The sequence below is a fragment of the Bison bison genome, unplaced genomic scaffold (genome assembly GCF_000754665.1).
Source record: "Bison bison bison isolate TAMUID 2011002044 unplaced genomic scaffold, Bison_UMD1.0 scf7180017864064, whole genome shotgun sequence".
NCBI lineage: Eukaryota > Metazoa > Chordata > Mammalia > Artiodactyla > Bovidae > Bison > Bison bison.
The window spans coordinates 2614266-2637715 of record NW_011494636.1 but is presented as its reverse complement, the minus strand read 5'-3'; the positions used below and the strand labels follow the sequence as shown (position 1 = coordinate 2637715).

At 38.1% G+C, this 23450-nt stretch overlaps 1 protein-coding gene across 1 annotated transcript; it reads right to left on the bottom strand.

Moving 5' to 3' along the window:
• Positions 1 to 8452: 8452 nt before the first annotated feature.
• On the bottom strand, positions 8453 to 12160 carry LOC104986217 (lymphotactin-like). The gene is made up of 3 exons (XM_010836688.1): positions 11935 to 12160; positions 9862 to 9976; positions 8453 to 8797 (listed from the first exon to the last, which is right to left on the bottom strand). Exons 1-3 carry the CDS (start codon positions 11993 to 11995, stop codon positions 8635 to 8637), a joined length of 339 nt encoding a protein of 112 aa, XP_010834990.1. The 5' UTR covers positions 11996 to 12160; the 3' UTR covers positions 8453 to 8634.
• Between the last annotated feature and the right edge of the window lie 11290 nt (positions 12161 to 23450).

The window sequence follows — 23450 nt, the reverse complement described above, 5'->3', positions numbered from 1 at the left end:
TGCTGCTGCTGCTATGTCGCTTCAGTCGTGTCCGACTCTGTGCGACCCCATAGACGGAAGCCCACCAGGCTCCCCCATCCCTGGGATTCTCCAGGCAAGAACACTGGAGTGGGTTGCCATTTCCTTCTCCAATGCATGAAAGTGAAAAGTGAAAGTGAAGTTGCTCAGTCGTGTCCGACTCTTAGCGACCCCACGGACTGCAGCCTACCAGGCTCCTCTGTCCATGGGATTTTCCAGGCAAGAGTACTGGAGTGGGGTGCCATTGCCTTCTCTGCATATTAAGTATATGTATAGCTAAAAGTGGTTTGCCATTGCTATTAGGTATATGGAAGCAAATTCCTGTATTTCCTATATTCCTATAAAATTATAGGCTAAACTCTAAGATATTTTTCATCAACGGCATTTAATTTTCCAGTCAGACTTTACTCAGGAATTTGAATATCTTTCTTGTTAACTCCACCTGGCTATACCATCAGTCCTTAAACTCAACATATCTTTCCATTCAGAATGCTCTCTCTCCTATTACTCTGTGACATTGAATAAGGTTTTACCTTCTTTTCAGTATCTAAATACAGATTATTTGGGTCTTCTTAGACTCATTGGCTCTAAGAAGCATCTAAGACTCATGCTGCTGCTGCTGCTAAGTCACTTCAGTCGTGTCCGACTCTGTGTGACCCCATAGACGTTAGCTCACCAGGCTCCCCCGTCCCTGGGATTCTCCAGGCAAGAATACTGGAGTGGGCTGCCATTTCCTTCTCCAATGCATGAAAGTGAGGTTGCTCAGTCGTGTCTGACCCTCAGTGACCCCATGGACCTCAGCTTTCCAGGCTCCTCCGTCCATGGGATTTTCCAGGCAAGAGTATTGGAGTGGGGTGCCATTGCCTTCTCCAATCTAAGACTCACAGGGTCTAAGATTACTTGGGTCTTCTTAGACTCATTGGATATCCATATGTTATTTCCAAACAAGCCATACAAACAAGCCGTACTAAGTGTATATGTAGCTCATGTATATGTCTTCTCCTGTCTCTCTAGAATGTTCAAGGCAAGACCTCTTCATTCCTTGTTAGGACTACGTAAGTAGACCAACTGATTCCCAGGTCTGGGTCTCCTCCCTTTTCAAGATATTCTCTGCAGCATTGCCAGAGAAATTATTATAAAATCTTAATCTAATTGAGTTGTTTTCCTACTGACATATGTTTGCTAATTCCCAACACATACAAGATTCATTTCAAACCTCACGTTTTCATATATAAAGATGCTCAGATCTAACAATGCTTTTCCTTTCAGTTCAGTTCAGTTCAGTCTCTCAGTTGTGTCCAACTCTTTGAGACCCCATGAATTGCGGCACGCCAGGCCTCCCTGTCTATCACCAACTCCTGGAGTTCACCTAAACTCATGTCTATCGAGTCGGTGATGTCATCCAGCCATCTCATCCTCTGTCATCCCCTTCTGCTCCTGCCCCCAATCCCTCCCACCATCAGGGTCTTTTCCAGTGAGTCAACTCTTCCCATGAGGTGGCCAAAATAGTGGAGCTTCAGCTTCAGCATCAGTCCTTCCAATGAACACCCAGGACTGATCTCCTTTAGGATGGACTGGTTGGATCTCCTTGCAGTCCAAGGGGCTCTCAAGAGTCTTCTCCAACACCACAATTCAAAAGCATCAATTCTTTGGCACTCTGCTTTCTTTACAGCCCAACTCCTAACACCCACATGTCTTTTCTACTACCCACTTACTATTTCCTTTATCAGGAATGCCCATCCAAGCTCCCTATATAGCTATCTGTAAACTCTTCCTCTTCCTATAAGTTTTCCTGAATTCCTCAAGATATAATTAGTTGTGCCTCCTTCTGAGCTCTGTTGGCACTTTCTAGCCACCACTGCTGCTAAGTCACTTCAGTCGTGTCCAACTCTGTGTGATCCCATAGAGAGCAGCCCACCAGGCTCCCCCGTCCCTGGGATTCTCCAGGCAAAGCCACCACTGTTCTATCACTAATCTCATTTTATTCTTCTATTCAATTACATTTCTGCATCTCCCACTAGGTGGCAGCCTCCTTGAAAATAGATAATTGGCTTCAGTCTGTCCCTGGCAAGGCAGAATGTCTGCTATATAATATTCATTCACTAAATGGTTTTTGAACAAGTGAATTCATTTCAAGAGACCAACATTACAGTCACTGTACATTAAATAAAAGATGAATATCTAAATACATACATTCCGAAGACTGTGTCTATATCTTCCTCTCACGTTTATAATTAAAAGACAATTTGACCCAAGGCTGAACTCTTACTTACCATATTTAAATGGAGTTTCTTAAACTCTGAGAATGAATTAATTTCAGTTTTTCAAAGCATGCAATAGAGTCTCTGCTGCTGCTGCTGCTAAGTCGCTTCAGTCGTGTCCGACTCTGTGCGACCCCATAGACTGCAGCCCACCAGGCTCCCCCGTCCCTGGGATTCTCCAGGAAAGAACACTGGAGTGGGTTGCCATTTCCTTCTCCAATGCATGAAAGTGAAAACTGAAAGTGAAGTCGTTCAGTCGTGTCCGACTCTGCCCAGGCCCATGGACTGCAGCCTACCAGGCTCCTCCATCCATGGGATTTTCCAGGCAAGAGTACTGAGTGGGGTGCCATTGCCTTCTCCTAATAGAGTCTCTAGTGGAGAGAATTAAGTAATCAAGAAAAAGTGGAGGCCTAGGACACAATGGGCATAAATTGCTAATATGTGGGTATTGATTGAAATGCCCACAGTTGAAAGATAATAGCAAAAATTCTCTCATCCTTGATTCCTCTCCTTCTCTTACATGCCCCACCCAATCTGTCAGGAAATACAGTTGTCTAACTTCAAAATAGAATCTAAACTCTTCTTACTACCCTAAGAGACCCAATCCCCAGCCACCATTTCTTCTTACCTGGATTAGTGCATTTGTGCACTGCTATATTTGTAAGATATGTATATAGCTCATGATAAAGTGAGGTTGCTCAGTTGTGTACGACTCTTTGAGATCCCATTGACTATAGCCTACCAGGCTCCTCTGTCAATGGCATTTTCCAGGCAAAAGTACTGGAGTGGGTTGCCATTTCCTTCACCAAGGGATCTTCCTGACCTGGGGATGAAACCCAGGTCTTCTGCATTGTGGGCAGACGTTTTACCCTCTGAGCCACCAGGGAAGCCCTCATAGTAACTACAAAGCAAAAACTTCTTGTGTATACACAAAAGATAAGATATAGGAATCAAAGCATATCACTTAGAAAATCATCACTTCATAAATAAACTCAGCAAGAGGGGAAGGAAGAAACAAGGGGACTATAAAGCAACTAGAAAACTATTATAATGACATTAGTAAGTTCAAATAAGTCAATCATAAAGGAGATCAGTCCTGAATATTCACTGGAAGGACTGATGCTGAAGCTGAAGCTCCAATACTTTGGCCACCTGATGCAAAGAACTGACTCATTGGAAAAGACCCTGATGCTGGGAAAGATTGAAGGCAGGAACAGAAGGGGATGACAGAGGATGAGATGGTTGGATGGCATCACTGAGTCAATGGACATGAGTTTGAGCAAGCTCTGGGAGTTGGTAATGGACAGGGAAGCCTAGCATGCTGCAGTCCATGGGGCCACAAAGAGTCGGACACACCTCAGCAACTGAACTGAATTGCATGGATTATTAATTACTTTAAATGTAAATGAATTAAATTCTCCAATCAAAAGAGGTGAAGTGACTAAATGGATTAAAAAAATGCATACTGCCTACAAGAGACTCATTTCATCTTTATGGATACACATCAACTTAAAGTAAAGGGCTAGAAGATATCCCATGAATGTGGAAACCAGAAGGGAGCAGGTGTTACTGTACTTAGACAAACAACCACTCTTTACCACCTCCGTAATTTAGCCTTTTCCAAAATTCCATAAAGTTAAAATCATGTATTATATATATTTTTCATATTGACTTCTTTCATTAGTAATATATTTTTAAGTTCTTTCCATATCTTCTGTGACTTTAATAGCTCATTTCTTTTTATTACTGAAGAATATATCATTGTAGGGATATGTGTGTGTGTGTAGTCACTCAGTCATATCCAACTCTTTGCAACTCTTTGGACTGTAGCCCGCCAGCCTCCTCTGCTCATGAGATTTTCCAGGCAAGACTACTGGAATAGATTGCCATTTTCCTTCTCCAGTGGATCTTCCCTACCCAGGGATCGAACCCATATCTACTGGCTCTTCTGCATTGTAGGTGGATTCTCTACGCGCTGAGTCACTGGGGAAGCCCCTATGGATACACCACAGTGCATTTATCCAGCCACCTGTTGAAGGACATTTTGGTTGCTCCAAGGTGAATTCCTGTGGCTTCATTTGATACTGTTCATGTTTTAAATTTTTGCCATTTGCATAGGTGTATAGTAGTATCTCCTTATTTTTCATTTGCAATTTCCTAATGAGGTATAATGCTGAGAACCTTTTCCTATGTTTATTTTCCATCTATATGTCTCCTGTGCTGAGGCATTTATTAAGACCTTTTGCCTGGGTTATTCAATCAAGTTGCTTGCTTTCTTGTTGTCACATTTTAAGAGTTCTCTGTGTGCTTTGGGTAACATTTTTTTTTTTTTTAATCAGATTCTCTTGAAAATATTTTCTCCTAATCTGTGACATTATCTTTACTTGACAGTGTCTTTCAAAGAACAGAAATTTATAATTTTAATAAGCACCAACTTAAATTTTTCTCTTAAGGAACATATCTTTACTGTCAGATTTAAAGAAAAAATCATCTCCAAATCCAAGGTAGTCAAGATTTTATCATATGTCATCATCTAGATGTTTAATAATTTTGCATTTTACATTTCACCTATAATATATTTTGGGTTAATTTTTCATGAAATGTGTAAGGTCTGTGTCTAGAGGGTTTTTTGCATGTGGATGTCCAGTTGTTCTAAAATTACTTGTCAAAAATATTATCCTTTCTCCCATCATACCTCCTCTAGGAAGACTTGTACATAATCGTGCTCCTTCCTGAGGCTGGAATATCATAGAAAATCACTATCTGAGACCAGGATCAGTTTATTAAGAACTTTGTGTTCTTAGCCAAGACAATCAATCTCTCTGCAGCTCAGTTTTCTCACCATTTAAATTGCAGTGACAATTTTAGACACTGTATTGTTGTATCAAATATCTATGAAAGAACATAATACTCTACAAATATTACAATCCCGGTGGAAGAATTTCCTAGTGAAGAGAGAATTATGTGACATCTTTCTTCAAATCAATGAAAAATCCATCTTCCATTTCTTATTAATGATAATAATTAATAATTATATCTAAAGTCAGAAAAAATGAAGAACATTCTCAAGGTAATTATTCCTTTCTCTGTGTTATTTCTATTTCTTGAGCATGCCCATGTTATTAATATTACCTGTTTCATATTGGTTCTCTTTCATCATAGTCTCATCTGCTAGATGAGCTCTTGGAGTACAGAAGTGGTGTTTTACTTATCTAGATATATACTAAGCCTAACACAGTGCCTGTTTTATATCAAGTACCTAAAAATATTTGCTGAATTTAATAAAGTTTATTCAAGCCTTAATAAAGTTTACTTTGTGTTATATAATTTTAGAAATATGAAAGGGCAGAATGAAGCAAATAATCTAATATGTTATTCTTCCATTCATCCAACAAGTATTAATTGATCCTCCCTCCCAGGTCTATGGGCTTACCAGGTGGCTCACTGGGTAAAGAATCTGCCTGCAATGCAAGAGATGCAGGAGACACGGGTTCAATCCCTGGGTTAGGAAGATCCCCTTTAAGGGGACATGGCAACCCACTCCCAGTATTCTTGCCTGGAGAATCTCATGGACAGAGGAGCCTGGTAGGCTACAGTCCACGGGGTCACAAAGAGTCAGACATGACTGAAGCAACTGAGCCCGCACATTCCAGTTCTATGCTAGGTACTGGGAACCTAGCATAATAACACCAAAAGCAGCTTTTAGTTTGACTGCAGGATTGTGATGGAGTAGCACAGATGGGCAAACAAGCAGATTCAATATAAATTATAAATTTTAAGTTAAATTTTAGTACAATTGAACACAGAAGCACAAAAGAGGAGTCTCAGACACTAAAAAAATATTTAATATTTTGAGATCTCTCCTTCTTAGATTATTTATTTGAATTGAAGTCCAATCAGCCACAGAGTTATAGTTAGTAGATGCAGGTCCAACCTAAGTGATTCAAAACATCCAGTCAGTTAGTTAAAGTTATGTGCACTGTTGGGTTGAAACCGCTAACATCACCTATGACCTTAGATAATGCAATCACGAGATGTGCATACCTATACTCTTCCACTTGTATTATTAATTCTCTTGAAAACCTCTTGCAGAGTACATCATGCAAAATGCTGGGCAGGATGAAGCACAAGCTGGAATCAAGATTGCCGGGAGAAATATCAATAATCTTAGATATGCAGATGACACCACCCTTATGGCAGAAAGCAAAGAAGAACTAAAGAGCCTCTTGATGAAAGTGCAAGAGGAAAGTGAAAAAGTTGGCTTAAAACTCAACATTCAGAAAACTAAGATCATGGCATCTGGTCCCATCACTTTATGGCAAATAGATGGGGAAACAGTGGAAACAGTGAGATACTTTATTCTTTTAGGCTCCAAGATCACTGCAGATGGTGACTGCAGCCATGAAATTAAAAGATGCTTGCTCCTTGGAAGAAAAGCTATGACCAACCTAAACAGAATATAAAAAAACAGAGACATTACTTTATCAACAAAGGTCCACCTAGTTAAAGCTATGGTTTTTCCAGTAGTCGTGTATGGATGTGAGAATTGGACTATAAAGAAAGCTGAGTGCCAAAGAATTGATGCTTTTGAACCATGGTGTTGGAGAAGACTCTTGAGAGTCCCTTGGACTGCAAGGAGATCCAACAAGTCCATCCTAAAGGAAATCAGTTCTGAATATTCATTGGAAGGATTGATGCTGAAGCTGAAACTCCAATACTTTGGCCACCTGATGCAAAGAACCGACTCATTGGAAAAGACCCTGATTCTGGGAAAGATTGAAGGCAGGAGGAGAAGGGGACAACAGAGGATGAGATGGTTGGATGGAATCACCAATGCAATAGACATGAGTTTGAGTAGGCTCTGGGAGTTGATGTTGGACAGGGCCTGGCATGCTGCAGTCCATGGGGTCACAAAGACTCAGACAACTGAATGACTAAACTGATCTGAAAATTTCTAGCACTTGGGAGACATTTCAGAAATTCAAGTACATGTTCAATCAGGAGACATTTCTTTCATCTTCTGTGATTTGCTAGGTTTTACCCCTCATAAAACAGGTGTTTTTTTATTTGTGTTTCCTTTAAGACCAGTTTTGAACATTATTGTAAACAAATAGCAGTGAGAAATGACAGATAACCCACTCCTGGCTAAGAAGCAATGTTTTAATCAGTTTCTCTCTGGTGAATAGTTGGATGACTATGACTAGACGTGATTTGATTCCTCCCAAATGCCCTCAGTTTGTTACCCTCTGAAAACACTTGATATTGCTGGTTGTCCCCTTAGGACTAGAGAACAGTTAATTCCTTCCCTTCCTTTGAAACTATCAAGGATTGATCAGTTTCTTAACTATTTAAAGTCAGATAGAAGTGGATGTATAAACTATCAGCTACTTGAATAATGGAATCATAAACATGAATCAAATGAACAATTTAATGAGAATATAGGAGGGCATGAATCTGAGATGTTTAGTGAGTAGATGAAGTAACGTTTATTAAAACTTTTAAAACTTTAATGCAAATTGCGGTCATATTCAACAAATGTTCTAAATGACCGTGTTGGGATACTGAAAACTTACTGGCCAAAAGGAAAAAAAGCATGGTGTGTTGATAACTAGAGTAGTGATGATTGTGAAAACCACAGAAAGGCAGTAATCTCATTGCCCAATTTGGGAAGAATTGATTTTTGTTTGAATAAAGTATCTTTTCATTAAAAGTATAATCTTTGCTACTGTGACAAATGAAAGAATTGACAAGCTGTGTCCTTTCCTTTTCTTTCTTTCCTTTATAGATCAAATGAAACCCAGAAGTATGAGAATGTGCTCAAGATCAAGCTTGATGAAGCTTCTTTTTGAGTAGTGAATCCTCATAATGGAGAACCAGTAGCAGTTGGATCGTTTTTCCATTTAATCCATAAAAATAGAACTCCATTATGAAGACAGGTTTAAATAGAGCTAAAATTGTCGTTGTTACAGTTGCCACCTATGACTCATGTGTAGAGAATCATTTCATGCTAAAGCCTAAAAATGATGAGTATAGCTTTCATCTCTGATAAACACTGACCATAATCTCTCCCATCATGGATACTATCAACAGGAAGTACAATTATGACAGAAAAGGGACACAAATGATGTATTACCTTCCCTACTAGGTAATGAATACACTTTGGGACCATTCTTAATAATAAATATTTATTAATTAGAGCATCTGTATGAATATGAAGGACATAAAAAAAATAAAAATCTAAGAAAATAGACTCATGCAGCACTTTTATAAAAGGTGAATATAATGTAATAAGTCCATGAGCTTTAAAGGGAAATGAGGTGGCTGGCTAGGGAAGGGACAAGGTGCTGGAAGGTCACTACCCAGTCAGGGTCACAGCTGTATTGGGGAATTGCTGGGCTTGTGTAGGCTTGCTCTGGCTCACATTTCTCCTGGTGGACCTGTCTATTGTTCGGACGGCTTTTTTCACCCAGTCAACGTGGGGATCAGCACAGACTTTAAGGCCACGTCTGGTAATGAATCTGCAATGCAAGGAAAAGATAGGCAAAATTAGTCACATCTTCAAAGCCTTGGGACCAAAAGTTAAGATCAGATTGTATAAAAGAGACCTTGTGCAGAAATGACTGGAAAAATAAGTATTCCAGATAGATCTGGAATGAAAATTAGATTCCATTAGATCTTAAAAAAAATCTTTCTTCTGCAATCTATTTTCTTCATGAAGAAAATATAGCTCCAAATAATACCCAGATTCCTTGTTCAGAATTTTGTGCAGGTTCCTTTTCTCATCATTTCTACCAAATGATGCAATTAAACTAGACATTTGAAGCCATCTAGGTTATTGGAGAAGGCAATGGCACCCCACTCCAGTACTCTTGCCTGGAAAATCCCAGGGATGGGAGAGCCTGGTGGGCTGCTATCTATGGGGTCGCACAGAGTCGGACACGACTAAAGCGACTTAGCAGCAGCAGCAGCAGGTTATTTATTACATGTCTTTTCTTTTTGAAATCTAAACACATTCATCTTATTTTCTGGGCAAAGAGTGGTTTATCATATTTTTGGTGGTAAAGTTGTAATTATATTTTGGGAAGTGTTGCTATTTTAAAAATGAAATACTAGAAAGAGAATGGTACCATGTAGGCTAGTTGTTGACACTATTCCTTGAGATGTAGCAACTGATAAAATATGGCATTCTACTCCAGAACACCAAAAAGGAAGAGAAAGGCAGGGACGTGGGTGGGATGGAAAGGGAGGCATCCCACACCAGTGTGGCTCTGTGCTCAAATCCTGATCTGATCCAAACATCTCTAAACCTAACCCTCCGGAACGAGCATATTATTCATCTGGTTCCCAGTCTGATTATTCTGTTAAGATAAATCAGAAAGGATGGTGACAGTCTTCACTTGGTTGCCAACTTTTTTGTCATCATCATTGTTTGGGGCTACACAAAGACATGGTTAATATGGAAAAACAAAAGGACAGTTGGCTAAGTTGAGGTCTTCCTCCTTGTTAACCTATTTTTCCTGAGGAGGGCGTCATTCCTGTACACTGTGTTCCATCAAGCCCAGCTTTGGGGAGAGAAACTCACATCACTGCTTTCATGGAGCCCTCCTTGATGGTGTAGGTCTTGATGTTTTTAATTGGCAGTCGCTGTGTAGTCAGACTCACACAGATGCTCTTTTCTAGAACTTCACTCCCCACACCTGTAACAAAAAACCAAGCAAACAAAAATAAAATATAATTTCTAATAATATAAATGTTGGAGTGTCATCAATCAAATAACAAAGAGTGACCTGATAAAGAGTAGTTTGGGACAGTCAATATTAAACATGGGAGAGGTAGCTCATTTTTGACTGAATCACTAAGGTGTTATTTTAAATGGTAAAATGTGAAAGATATAAAGGAAGTAGTTCATAAGGTTCTTATCCTCAATAGAAGGACTAAAAGGAGATTAAATTTTTCAGTTTTGAGAACATCTTACATTGGAGAAAGGAAAAATATCATGGGAGGGTTAATAATGTTACAGATTTGCTAAAATCTAATGAAGGTTTCTGTGTGCCTATTTTCTCCTAAGATGAAGAGACTGGTATTTGCTTCTCAGGGAAGCAAATATTCTAACAGAATATTTCTCTGAGAAATATTAAGCCAAAAAGCATCTAAAATAATAGTCGATAATGATCAAATCTGAGCTTTCTGACATAGTGTTGCTGAAATCAGAAGGTTTTTATAATCATGAAACTGAGCAGGTGTTCACTAACATTGCTCTTCATCTCCTCTTTCCATCACTCAATATCTAGCCTGCACATTCTTTCCCCTCTATATTTGCCAATTTATTTTTAATGCTAAATGTTTTCTGAGCCAGTGAAAGGGAAATACTCAAATGTCTGCAATCCTCATCAGTCTTCATTCCCCTATTCATTCATGGTTTCCATCATACAGCAGCCTATTTTCCCAGAAAAATGCCAGCTAGCCATGGTTTAGACAACACTTGGTATAAACCTTTTCATTTCAACAATATTTTTTTATTCAGGGCCCAATTTCAGGGGGTTCCAAACAGTGCCATCTCTATTTATGGGCACCCTTGCAGATGCATGATCTATTTTAGTCTAAGTAAGAAGGCTGCAGATTAAGAGGTTGAAAGGCGAGTTAACTGAGTTATTTATAATCAAAGGATATTCCCTCTTGTCAGAGACATAAGGAAAAATACACTCCCACCAGTTGGGAAAAAAAATGATCTTTTAATAAGTATGTGTAGAATGTTCAGGCAAGTCTCAGTGTAACTAAATCTCATCTGAATATGTCTTGTAAGTTTAATTGATTGTATATAAGTCATTGATATTTGTTAATACTTATGATCTTTTATAAACTCAAGAAATTTATTACAAGTGGGAACAACATTCATAGCAATAATAATATTCTCTCCTACACACTTAAAGGTAAAAATGGATTTCCTAAATATGAGTTCACAAGCTTCCAGTCAATTCTGTTTTAATACAAAATGTTGATTTGCTTCAGAACATACACCCTCTAGCTCACTCCCCCATCATGAATGCTTTACATTTTTAAGCATTTTTTTGAGATATGGGGCAGTTAATGTGAACAAACACATTATTTAATCCCTGGTATATCTATTTCTATTTTTTGAACTTTTTATTTTGTATTGGGGTATAACCAATTAACGTTATGATAATTTCTGGTGAACAGCAAAGGGGTAAGTGTTTTTTAATTTATCAATACTAAATAGACAAAAGCTTCAACGGTATATACAGTTGTTTTCATTATGCTGCACCTAACATTAATAAACAAATTAGTATTTGCCTGGAAATCTGATAAATGGTCATAAGTGTATTTCATTTTAATTGTAGGTAAGCAAATTAGTTATTTATCTTAAAGATAATTAAACCTAGGCCCGGAGAGGTTAAGAAATTTACCCCAAATCCCCTAGTTGTGAAAAATAGGAGCCCAGACTGTAATCAAGTTCTATCTTCAAAATCTACAAAGTTCCCTAGTGTCAAACTATACCCATTTTGCACACAGAAAGACTGAGGCTTAGCTTGGAGAAAGTAGTTTACTCCATTCAAAACCTGAGTCAGTATCAAAATGCCTGGCCACTGCCCGTACACCTAGATATTCCTTATCTCATAAATAACTTTTGACTTACCTTCCACAGTGTATGCAGCAAGACTGCAGATCACCAGGCAGGTCAGGATGAGAAGTTTCATGGCTGAGGTCCCTCTGAGCTGTGCAGCAAGAGGCTGAGGACCTTCGCTCCTCTGAGTCTCTTTTATTCCCCCAGTGGTCAGCGCACTTCCTGTGCTGAGAGGGGGACTTTCAAGGTGGGTGTGGAATCACGGAAAGTCTTTGCAATACTGATGCTTTCTTAGTTTGAAAAAAAAAGTTCCTTTGTCTCCACTCACACTAACCCCATATCTTGTGGCCTTTTCTCCTCCTGTGGTTAAAGTGTTAGTGAAACCTTATGTGTGTACAAAAGAAATGTAATTGTCTCATCTCCTGCCACCAGTCTAAATTCAAACCTCCCACTGCACACATGTCCCAAGGCCATGTCAGTGTGATGGCCCACTGGGACATGGTGTAAAGGAAAAGGGGTGGGGTGGTCACTGTGGTCCCGTTCCTCCACTAGCTCATGCAGCATTCGCTGTGGCATGAGGCTTCCACCACTGGATAATATGCCTGGGGTACCATCCTTGGGGAGAAGGAAATGGCAGCCCACTCCAGTATTCTTGCCTGGAGAATCCCATGGACAGAGGAGCCTGGCAAGCTATATACAGTCCATGGGATTGCAAGAGTTGGACATGACTTAGTGACTAAATCACCACCACCATCCTTGGCGACTCCTTAGGGAGCCAAAGTGAGACTGCTGCTTTCCCGAACTTCTCATTCTTCTGCCTTCTTTTTCTTCTCTTTTCTCTCCTTTGCTCCCATTCAATTGATCCCCTTTATTACTCCACTCTTTCCACATGCCAAGAAACAATTAAATAAGGGTGTTTGTAGCCTGTCTATATTCACAGGTTTGCTTTATTGTAGTTTACTACATATACCTTTAAAAAAAGATTTTGAAAATTTGTCCTGACAAACTTTATTTTCTTTTCTTTTTTTTTGGAATGTATTTATTTATTTATTTAAAATTTTATTTTATTGTTAAACTTTACAATATTGTATTGGTTTTGCCAAACATCGAAATGAATCCGCCACAGGTATTTTCAAAAAAAGTAAAACAAAATTATAATATTACCATTCGGATTGTTTTTATTTTTAATGTTTTTCAATGAGTCTCTATTGGTATACATAAGTTTGGATAATTGTGACAATTACAAATACTGATATTTTTACAGCAATGTAAATATCCTCTCGTGTTTCTTCATAGTCTTCATATTTCTACTGTGTAAATTCATACAAAAGGACTTCCCTGGTGGCTGAGTGGTAAAGAATCTGCCTGCCAAGCAGGAGACACGGGTTAGATCCCTGGATCAGGAAGATTCCCTGAAGAAAGGAATGGCAATCCACTTCAGCATTCTTGCCTAGGAAATCCCATGAACAGAGGAGTCTGGCCGGCTATAGTCCACGGAGTCACAAAAATGTTGAACAAGACTTAGAGAATTAACAACAATAAACACACACACACATATTAAATTATCCCCTTATAACTTATTGTCATGTAGATTATATCTATAAGGTAAATTTTCATTAGTATACACTGAATAAATTCCTTTTAATAACCAGGAGTAGGATTACCAGGCAAAATCCTATGATCATCTTTATAACTCTTGCAACATATTGACATGGTCTTCCCAAAATGTCAGTTCAATTTCCAATGCTTCTAGCAGCATTTGACTGTATCGGTTTCAATATAATCTTTCTGATTTGTTGAAAGTACTCGTTTTGTTGTTTGGGGGTTTTGTCTTGTTTTGTTTAATAGGTATCTATAAAATGCATATATTAATTATGTGTAAAGCTAAAAGATTTTGTTATTACTATTCATGGATATGAAAATAACATTCTTATGAAATATATGTATAGCTAAAAGTTTTGCCATTGCTATTAGTGAAATGAAAACAAATTCCTATATTTCTATAAAATTATAAGTTAAATTTTAAGATATTTTTCATCAATGGCATTTAATTTTCCAGTCAAACTTTATTCAGAATTTCAAATAACTTTTTAGTTATTGCCACCTGGCTACCATCAGTCCTTAAATTCTGAACACATCTTGCTACTCAAAATGCTTCTCTTCCTATTACTCTGTGACACTGAATAGGGTTTTATCTTCTAGTCAGTTTCCAAATACAGATTACTGAGATTGTCTTAGACTCATTTCTAGCCACCCATATGTTTTTCTCAACCAAGTTGTACTAAGTATACCTTCTAAGTAGCTCCTGTATATGTGTTTTCTCTCTCTGCACTGTTCAAGGCAGGACCTCACCTTTCCTTGTTAGGACCACTGCAGTAGACCAACTGATTCCCCAGGTTTGGGTCTCCTCCCTTTCCAATCTGTTCTTCTCAGTATGACCTGAGTAATCATTCTAAAGCTTTAATCTAATCAAAGTATCTTCCTGCTGAGAACTTCTTTGCTAATTCCTATTACCTACAGGAGGGCTTCCCTGGTGGCTCAGATGGTAAAGTGCCTGTCTGCAATGTGGGAGACCCGGGTTCGATCCCTGGGTTGGGAAGATCCCCTGGAGAAGGAAATGGCAGCCCACTCCAGAACTCTTGCCTGGAAAATCCCATGGACAGAGGAGCCTGGTAGGCTACAGTCCATGGGGTCGCAAAGAGTCGGGCACAACTGAGAGACTTCACTTTCACTTTCATTGCCTACAAGATTCATTTCAAATCTCATATTGTCTTATAGAAAAGTGTTCAAGATTTAACACTGCTTTTCCTTTAAGATTCATCTTTCACCACTCATCCTTTTGCTCCTAAACCTCTAGACTTAACAAAATCTGTTTAATCAACCAAATGGGACATCCTCTTTTCTACTCTCCACTTATTGTTTCCTTCATCTGGAATGCCTATTTCATATCCCTATATAATTATGTGTAAATCACTCCTCTTCCTACAAGTTTTCCTGAATTCTCTATATACATTTATCTGTGTCTCCTTCTATGTGCCCTTGGAACTTCCTAGCCACTAATTTCATTTTATTCTCCACTCAGTTTCATTTTTCTACTTCCTACCAGATGGCAGGCTCCTTGAAAGCAGGCAATTTGCCTCAGGTCTGTCTACTAGCTATATAGTGGTCATTCACCAAATGGTCTGTGAATAAATGAGTTCTTTTCAAAAGACCAGAATTAAAATGATTAAGGGGACACAGAGGATGAGATGGCTGGATGGCATCACTGACTCAATAGACGGGATTCTGAGTGAACTCTGGGAGTTGGTGATGGACAGGGAGGCCTGGCGTGCTGCAATTCATGGGGTCGCAAAGAGTTGGACACGACTGAGCGACTGAACTGAACTGAACTGAAAGGATGAACATCTAAAAACATTGTGCCTAAACATTGTGTCAGAATATTGTGCCTATATCTTCCTCTCATGTTTATAATCATATAGAAAATTTGACCCATGACTGAATTCTTACTTAGCATATTGAAATAGAGTTTCTTAATCTCTGAGAATGAATTATTCATTTCAAGTTTTTCAAAGCATGCACTATTCTCTGATGGAGAATAATTAAGCAATCAATAAAAATTGGAAACCTAGTACAAAATGGGTACAATCTGTTAATGTTTGGACATTGATTGACAACCAGTTGAAAGATAATAGCAAAAATTTCTCTCATCTTTGACTTCTCATTCTCCTACAAATCCCACCAAATCTGTCAGAAAATACTGTCTTTCTGTCTTCAAAATAGAATTTAAACCTTTCTCATTACCCCAAGGGATCCAAGTCTAAGCAACCATCATTTTTCACCTGGATTGGTGGATTCATGGAATAGCCTCCAAAATCGATTTCTTTTTTCCACCCTTACTTTCTTTTGGCAAATTTACAATCTGACAAATGTGATCATTTCAAAATGTGAGTAATACGCTACTTTTCTGCTCAAAATTCCAATGGACTATATTTTCATGCTGCTGCTGCTGCTGCTAAGTCGTTTCAGTTGTGTCCGACTCTGTGCAACCCCAGAGACGGCAGCCCACCAGGCTCCCCCGTCCCTGGGATTCTCCAGGCAAGAACACTGGAGTGGGCTGCCGTCTCCTTCTCCAATGCATGAAAGTGAAAAGTGAAAGCGAAGTCGCTCAGTCATCCCGACCATCAGCAACCCCATGGACTGCAGCCCACCAGGCTCCTCTGTCCATGGGATTCTCCAGGCAAGAGCACCGGAGTGGGGTGCCATCGTCCTCTCTGATATTTTCATGAGTGAACTCCAAAGTCTTTTTATCCGCTATGTATTGTTGACCATGGGCTTCCCTGGTGGCTCAACAGTAAAGAATATACCTGCAATGCAGGAAATGCAGGAGATGAGGCTTTGATCCTGGGTAGGGAAGATCCCCTAGAGGAGGAAATAGCTACCCACTCCAGTATTCTTGCCTGAAAAGTCCTATGGACAGAGGAGCCTGGTGGGCTATAGTCCAAAGGGCTACAAAGAGTCAGACACAACTGAGCAACTATGTGTGCAGGCACACAGTAAGTCCTTATGTATCAATAGTTACTTTAAATGTAGATGGATTAAATTTTCCAATCAAAAGGCATGGAGTGACTAAATAGATTTTTTAAATATAAATGTATTTATTTTAATTGGAGGTTAATTACTTTACAATATTGTATTGGTTTTTCCATACATCAACATGAATCCACCACAGGTATACATGTGTTCCCCATCCTGAACCCCCCTCCCATCTCCCTCGCCATACCATCCCTCTGGGTCGTCCCAGTGCACCAGCCCCAAGCAACCAGTATCATGCATCAAACTTGGACTGGCGATTCATTTCATATATGATATTATACATGTTTCAATGCCATTCTCCCAAAGCATCCCACCCTCTCCCTCTCCCACAGAGTCCAAAAGACTGTTCTATACATCTGTGTCTCTTTTGCTGTCTCGCATACAGTGTTATTGTTACCATCTTTCTAAATTCCATATATATGCATTAGTGTACTGTATTGGTGTTTTTCTTTCTGGCTTACTTCACTCTGTATAATAGGCTCCAGTTTCATCCACCTCATTAGAACTGATTCAAGTGTATTCTTTTTAATGGCTGAGTAATACTCCATTGTGTATATGTACCACTGCTTTCTTATCCATTCATCTGCTGATGGACATCTAGGTTGCTTCCATGTCCTGGCTATTATAAACAGTGCTGTGATGAACATTGAGGTACACGTGTCTCTTTCAATTCTGGTTTCCTCGGTGTGTATGCCCAGCAGTGGGATTGCTGGATCATATGGCAGTTCTATTCCCAGTTTTTTAAGGAATCTCCACACTGTTCTCCACAGTGGCTGTACTAGTTTGCATTCCCACCAACAGTGTAAGAGGGTTCCCTTTTCTCCACACCCTCTCCAGCATTTATTGCTTGTAGACTTTTGGATCGCAGCCATTCTGACTGGTGTGAAATGGGACCTCATTGTGGTTTTGATTTGCATTTCTCTGATAATAGGTGATGTTGAGCATCTTTTCATGTGTTTGTTAGCCATCTGTATGTCTTCTTTGGAGAAATGTCTATTTAGTTCTTTGGCCCATTTTTTGATTGGGTCGTTTATTTTTCTGGAATTGAGCTTCAGGAGTTGCTTGTATATTTTTGAGATTAGTTGTTTGTCAGTTGCTTCATTTGCTATTATTTTCTCCCATTCTGAAGGCTGTCTTTTCACCTTGCTTATAGTTTCCTTTGTTGTGCAGAAGCTTTTAAGTTTAATTTGTTTATTTTTGCTTTTATTTCCAATATTCTGGGAGGTGGGTCATAGAGGATCCTGCTGTGATATATGTTGGAGAGTATTTTGCCTATGTTCTCCTCTAGGAGTTTTATAGTTTCTGGTCTTACATTTAGATCTTTAATCCATTTTGAGTTTATTTTTGTGTATGGTGTTAGAAAGTGTTCTAGTTTCATTCTTTTACAAGTGGTTGACCAGTTTTCCCAGCACCACTTGTTAAAGAGATTGTCTTTAATCCATTGTATATTCTTGCTTCCTTTGTCAAAGATAAGGTGTCCATAGGTGTGTGGATTTTTTTTTTTTAAAGGTCCAAGTACATACTGCCCACAATAGACTCACTTCATCTTTAAGGGCACACATTAGTTGGAGTAAGGGAATGGAAGAAGATATCCCATGAAAGTGGAAACCAAAAGGCAACAGGAGCAGCTATATTTATATCAGACAAAATAGACTTTAGGTCAAAAACCATAACAAAGTGATTTTATATAATGATAAAAGGGTCAGTTCGTTGCGAGGATATAACAACTGTAAAGACTAAATATATAGCACATTTACAAGCGTTTGCAAATACCTCCAGAATCTATGCTCCCATCTCCCATTTACTCTCTGACATCATCTTCTGTTGCTCTCCCCACCTTGTTGCTTCACTGCAGTCACAATGATCTCCCTGTTGTTTCTCAGACATGTCAGGATGCTCCTGCCTTTAAGTCTTTTCACTTGCTAGTTACTTCACCTGGTATTTTCTTCCGTTGCAAGTCTCAGTCCCTCAACCCCTTCAATGTTTTGCTCAGGTATTTCTTTCTCATTGTGGCTTTCCCTGACCGCCCAGTTTAAAACAGTACACATATACCAATTCTGGTCTCACTTGATTTCTCATTGCTGCTTTACTTTCATTAATAGGACCTAGCACCTTCTAATGTGACAAGAATTTACTTTTTTCCTGGAATTGTTTATCTTTTTTATTTCCTCAGAGTCTAGGATAATGCCTGGCATTAAAAAAAAGGACAAGAATTAAAGATATCATTTTGTTCTTTGTTTTACTTCATTCATTTTTGTCCTTAAAAGAAATGGAACCTTAGGAGAATGAATGCTATCCACTTGTAGCAACATGAGTGGACCTAGAGATGTTCATACTGAGTAAAGTAGGTCATATTCAGAAAGACAAATATCATATGCTATTGGTGATGTGTGGAATTTTTTTTTTAAGTTAAATGAACTTGTTTACAAAACAGAAGTAGAGTAATGGATGTAGAAAACAAATTAATGGTTTTGATGGGGGAATTGGGGGAAGGTTGGCCTTTCCTGGTAGCTCGGCTGGCAAAGAATCCACCTGCAATGCAGGAGGCCCCAGTTTGATTTCTGGCTTGGAAAGATCCCCTGGAGAAGGAATAAGCCAACTCCAGTCTTCTTGGGCTTCCTTGGTGGCTCAGCTGATAAAGAATCTATCTGTAATGTGGGAGATCTGGGTTTGATCCCCAGATTGGAAAAATCCCATTGAGAAGGAAATGGCTACCCACTCGAGCACTCTGGCCTGGAGGATTCCATGGACTGTATAATTCATGGGGTCGCAAAGAGTTGGTATAAATAGGGAGACTGGGATTGACATATACACACACTATTGTATATAAAATAGGTAATAAAGACCTATTGTATAGTACAGGAGACTCTACTCAATCCTCTGTAATATCCTATATGGGGAGAGAATCTGAAAAAAAAAAAAGGTGTTTTGTATATATAATTGATTCATTTGCTGTACAACTGAAACTAACACAGTGTTGTAAATAACCTATACTCCAATCAATAATTTTTAAAAATAAAATAAACATGACTGCAACTGTTATTATTTGAAACATACTTCCAGTGCAATTTTTCACATATTATAATTAGCTTTTTTCCCTATTTTAAATAGTTTTGTTATATTTTTCTGATAAAGACAATACAATTATTGTTTAAAAACTCAGACACTATAGGAAAAAAAAAATTAAGGAAAATTCACCCAAATCCCACTTCCCAAGATAACTCTCCAATTACTATTGATGGACCTTCTTCCATACATTTCGCAGATACATAAACCTACACACATTTCAGTTCACAGTCTTTTGACAGCATTCATTGGCGGTAGATTTGCAATGTGTGAGGCTTTGTGCTAAGCACTCAAGGGAATTAATCTGTTTAATAATAGAAATATTAAAAATTAAGTAAAATTATTATCTATATTTTATTGATGAGAAAAGTAAGGATCAGAGATGTTAAGTAATCCACTCACAATCCCGAAGCTTAGGGTTAACAGAGTGAAGATTCAAACTCAGATCTGCCATATTCCAAAACCTAAGCTTTTAACCAATACCCTGTACTGTCAGATATTCTCTACTCTCTATTGATATATTCTAGGTTAGTCTCTCTTTTTAAACCCTAGACCACAGAGCAGAAAGAATAGACATGTCTTTGAACTTTTTGTACTTTTCTGTGTATCTCTTTACATCAGTTTCCTCCAGAAAGTTTTCACAAGACAATCTCTTACTATCATACATACTGCTTTCTCAAAAAGATATGCAAAGACTAAAGATGTAAAAATGAAGCTTACTGACAGATAAAGCCACATAAGATAATTCTCAATGGTCATATCTTTTCCACTGATCTACAAAATCAAACTTGTTACATGAAAGTCACTATATGGATATTTGTGTGTAACATACAAAACTGTGGCTTATAGTAAGTTCAAAATAGGACTTAACTTACCCTCCCACCAATCAGGTATGAAAATACATGCTTTTCTAAATTAACCAATCCTGGGTATTAACAATCATTTTAGCCATGCTTTGACCACTAGTAAAATTGAAAATATTTTATAAATTGTCTTTTATAAATTTTGCCCATTTCTTTGGAGTATCTGTACCTTTCTTTTATATTTGTGAGAGTGCTGTCTCATATTTATTACAGCTATTTTTCTACTAAATTTTCTGATGATTACAATGCTGTAGATATGCAAAAATTGAAGGACTTGGTATATACAAGTTTATGCATTTTTCACAGGAACTACACCTACTTCATGCAAACCTCAGGAGTATCTTTTCTAACAGAAATCCTCAGCTTAAAAATATAGATAAAATATTTCTCATGCAAGATCTGGACCAGGGGACTTTCTGCATGAGAGGCCGTTATCTTGCTGTTCTTTTTTTTTTTTTTTTTTTTAAGGAATCTCATCAAATTCAAGGAAAAGAACATTGTTTATTATGCAGAGATCTTCCACTATATGTTCCTTACTTATTAATTAGGTGATTTACTATAAAGAAGCACCTTTTAAAAGGGAGTACAAGAAACTATGCCACGGATGTCACTAGAGGTTCTACCACATACTAACTTGGAAGATCAGCCAATAAGTGAATTTCAATGACTCAGTGCTTCTATCTTTACTTTCATCAATCTCTTGGAAATATGGTGGAAGCTGGTAATAAATACTATGTCTACAAAATACTCAGATAATATATATAAATTATTAGTGTAATCTCTAATCACGCTTTTTCTCTTTTGCCATGTAGACCGAAGCATGTCAGACAATAATGCAGGTAAGAAAATGAAATTAAGGAAATTACGTAGTTCATGGATCCATTTTTATGTTAAAGTTCAGGATAATTAAAAGGCAAAGTGGAGAGGGACAGAGAGAGAAAAAAAGTACCTAATATGAATTGAATGAGTAACCTGTTCACACTCATGGGGTTTCTAAGCAGAGTTTGGCAGGTACTATCAATGGGTGCTGTGAAAGTGGTCTTCATACTTTTATTTTAAAGTTGCCACCAAAAACTCTACTGACCCAAAGAAATACATCCATCTTTCTGACATAATATCAGAAATCTCTTCATTAAAGCCATTCACTTATAAAGTTATTCTTTCCTTCAATAAAAATAGTTATTACTATGTATAAGATACTGTCTTAGAAATAGGAGGAAGAAAAGAATAAGTAAGACTCATGTTCTTGTGAGTGATATTTATCTGTATCTAAGAACATATAGAGAGCTTCCCCAGTGGCACTAGTAGTAAAGAATCCACATGCAATGTAGAAGATGTGGGTTCCATCCCTGGGTAGGGAAGATCCTCTGGGTTGCATGGCAACCCACTCCAGTATTCTTCCCTGGAGAACTCATGGACAGAGAAGTCTGATAGGCTACAGTCCATAGAGTTGCAAAGAGTTGGACACAACTGAAGCGACTTAGCACACACATATGAGCACATAGATGTGTATCATAACCCATTGCAACATGATCTGTACTATCATAGCTTGATCAATTACTTGAAATTGAACACTGAATCTCCAGGAGCCCCAAATAATCCTGGGATGTATAAAGCATATAACCTCACTCTCAGGTATTAACATTGTACTCTGGTTAATACATTACATTACGTAATAGACTGCCGGCCTATGCAGCAGAGAGGGTCCCTAAGGAAGCTCAAAGAGAAGATAATTCTGAAGAAAGAACAACGAGGAGGATGGTTCTGTGGGCATTTCCCCAAGTGTTTTAAACCAAATTCTAGTTTTGAAAGTCATTCTATGAAAAAGGAGCATGGGTGTCCATTTTCAATAAACTTGGGAAATTTGTGTATTATTAAATCATAGTATTAATATATCACTATATTAAAGACTCTGAAACCCATAGTTCAATGTGGCTAATGCTGCTTTTCCTAAATATTTTTAACTTACAGAAGAATTTTTCATAGAAGACTTAAGCCAACTGGAGGTGTGTTTTAGAAATACTAATCCAGTGCATTGGTATTCTGTCTAGAGAGGGCCACACTAAAAATTAGGTGTGATGGGGTGGACACGAAACATAACCAAGTCCAAACTAGAGTCTGTCCCTGAGCAAGAAATACCAGAAATATTTTGATGATAAATTCAGCACAGGTATGGAACTTGATACTCAGTGGATATTCAGTTGAATAATACACTCTTTAGTTGAACTCCCCAGCCTGGGGACAAATCTTGATTCTGTAGTACTTTTCTTCATGGTTATGACATTGTTTCTGGTTATTTTCACATAAAAATGTGTAATTAAAAAAATGTGTAATATTACATCTTGTTTTTCTCACAGATTAGAAAAAGGTCTAGTCTTATTCAGTAACAAATTAAAACAATAACTGATGCCATTTTGTTCCAGAAATTGCTAATACTGAGTGCTAAACCTTAACATGATTTTTTTTTTTCTTACATTTACATTGAGATGCTATGCAAAGAATTACGTTTTTTCTCCAGAATACAGGAGTTATACAGAAAAATAGCTATTTCACTGGCATGGTCTTTTTATTTTATTTTATTTTTTGAACTGAACTGAATTTATTTATTTTTTATATGATATTATACATGTTTTAATGCCATTCTCCCAAATCATCCCCCTCTTCCCTCTCCCACAGAGTCCAAAAGACTGTTCTATACATCTGTGTCTCTTTTGCTGTCTCACATACAGGGTTATCACTACCATCTTTCTAAATTCCATATATATGCGTTAGTATACTGTATTGGTGTTTTTCTTTCTGGCTTACTTCACTCTGTATAATAGGCTCCAGTTTCATCCACTTCATTAGAGCTGATTCAAATGTATTCTTTTTAATGGCTGAGTAATACTCCATTGTGCATATGTACCACAGCTTTCTTATCCATTCATCTGCTGATGGACATCTAGGTTGCTTCCATGTCCTGGCTATTATAAACAGTGCTGCAATGAACATTGGGGTACATGTGTCTCTTTCAATTCTGGTTTCCTCAGTGTGTATGCCCAGCTGTGGGATTGCTGGATCATATGG

Excerpts from the sequence above, each read along its gene's own strand:
- LOC104986217 (XM_010836688.1), bottom strand. The coding sequence starts at position 11,995 with ATGAAACTTCTCATCCTGACCTGCCTGGTGATCTGCAGTCTTGCTGCA. Across the intron at positions 9,977-11,934 it reads TGCTGCATACACTGTGGAAG|GTGTGGGGAGTGAAGTTCTA; the intron begins GTAAGTCAAAAG and ends TTTTTGTTACAG. Across the intron at positions 8,798-9,861 it reads GGCTCCATGAAAGCAGTGAT|ATTCATTACCAGACGTGGCC; the intron begins GTGAGTTTCTCT and ends CTTGCATTGCAG.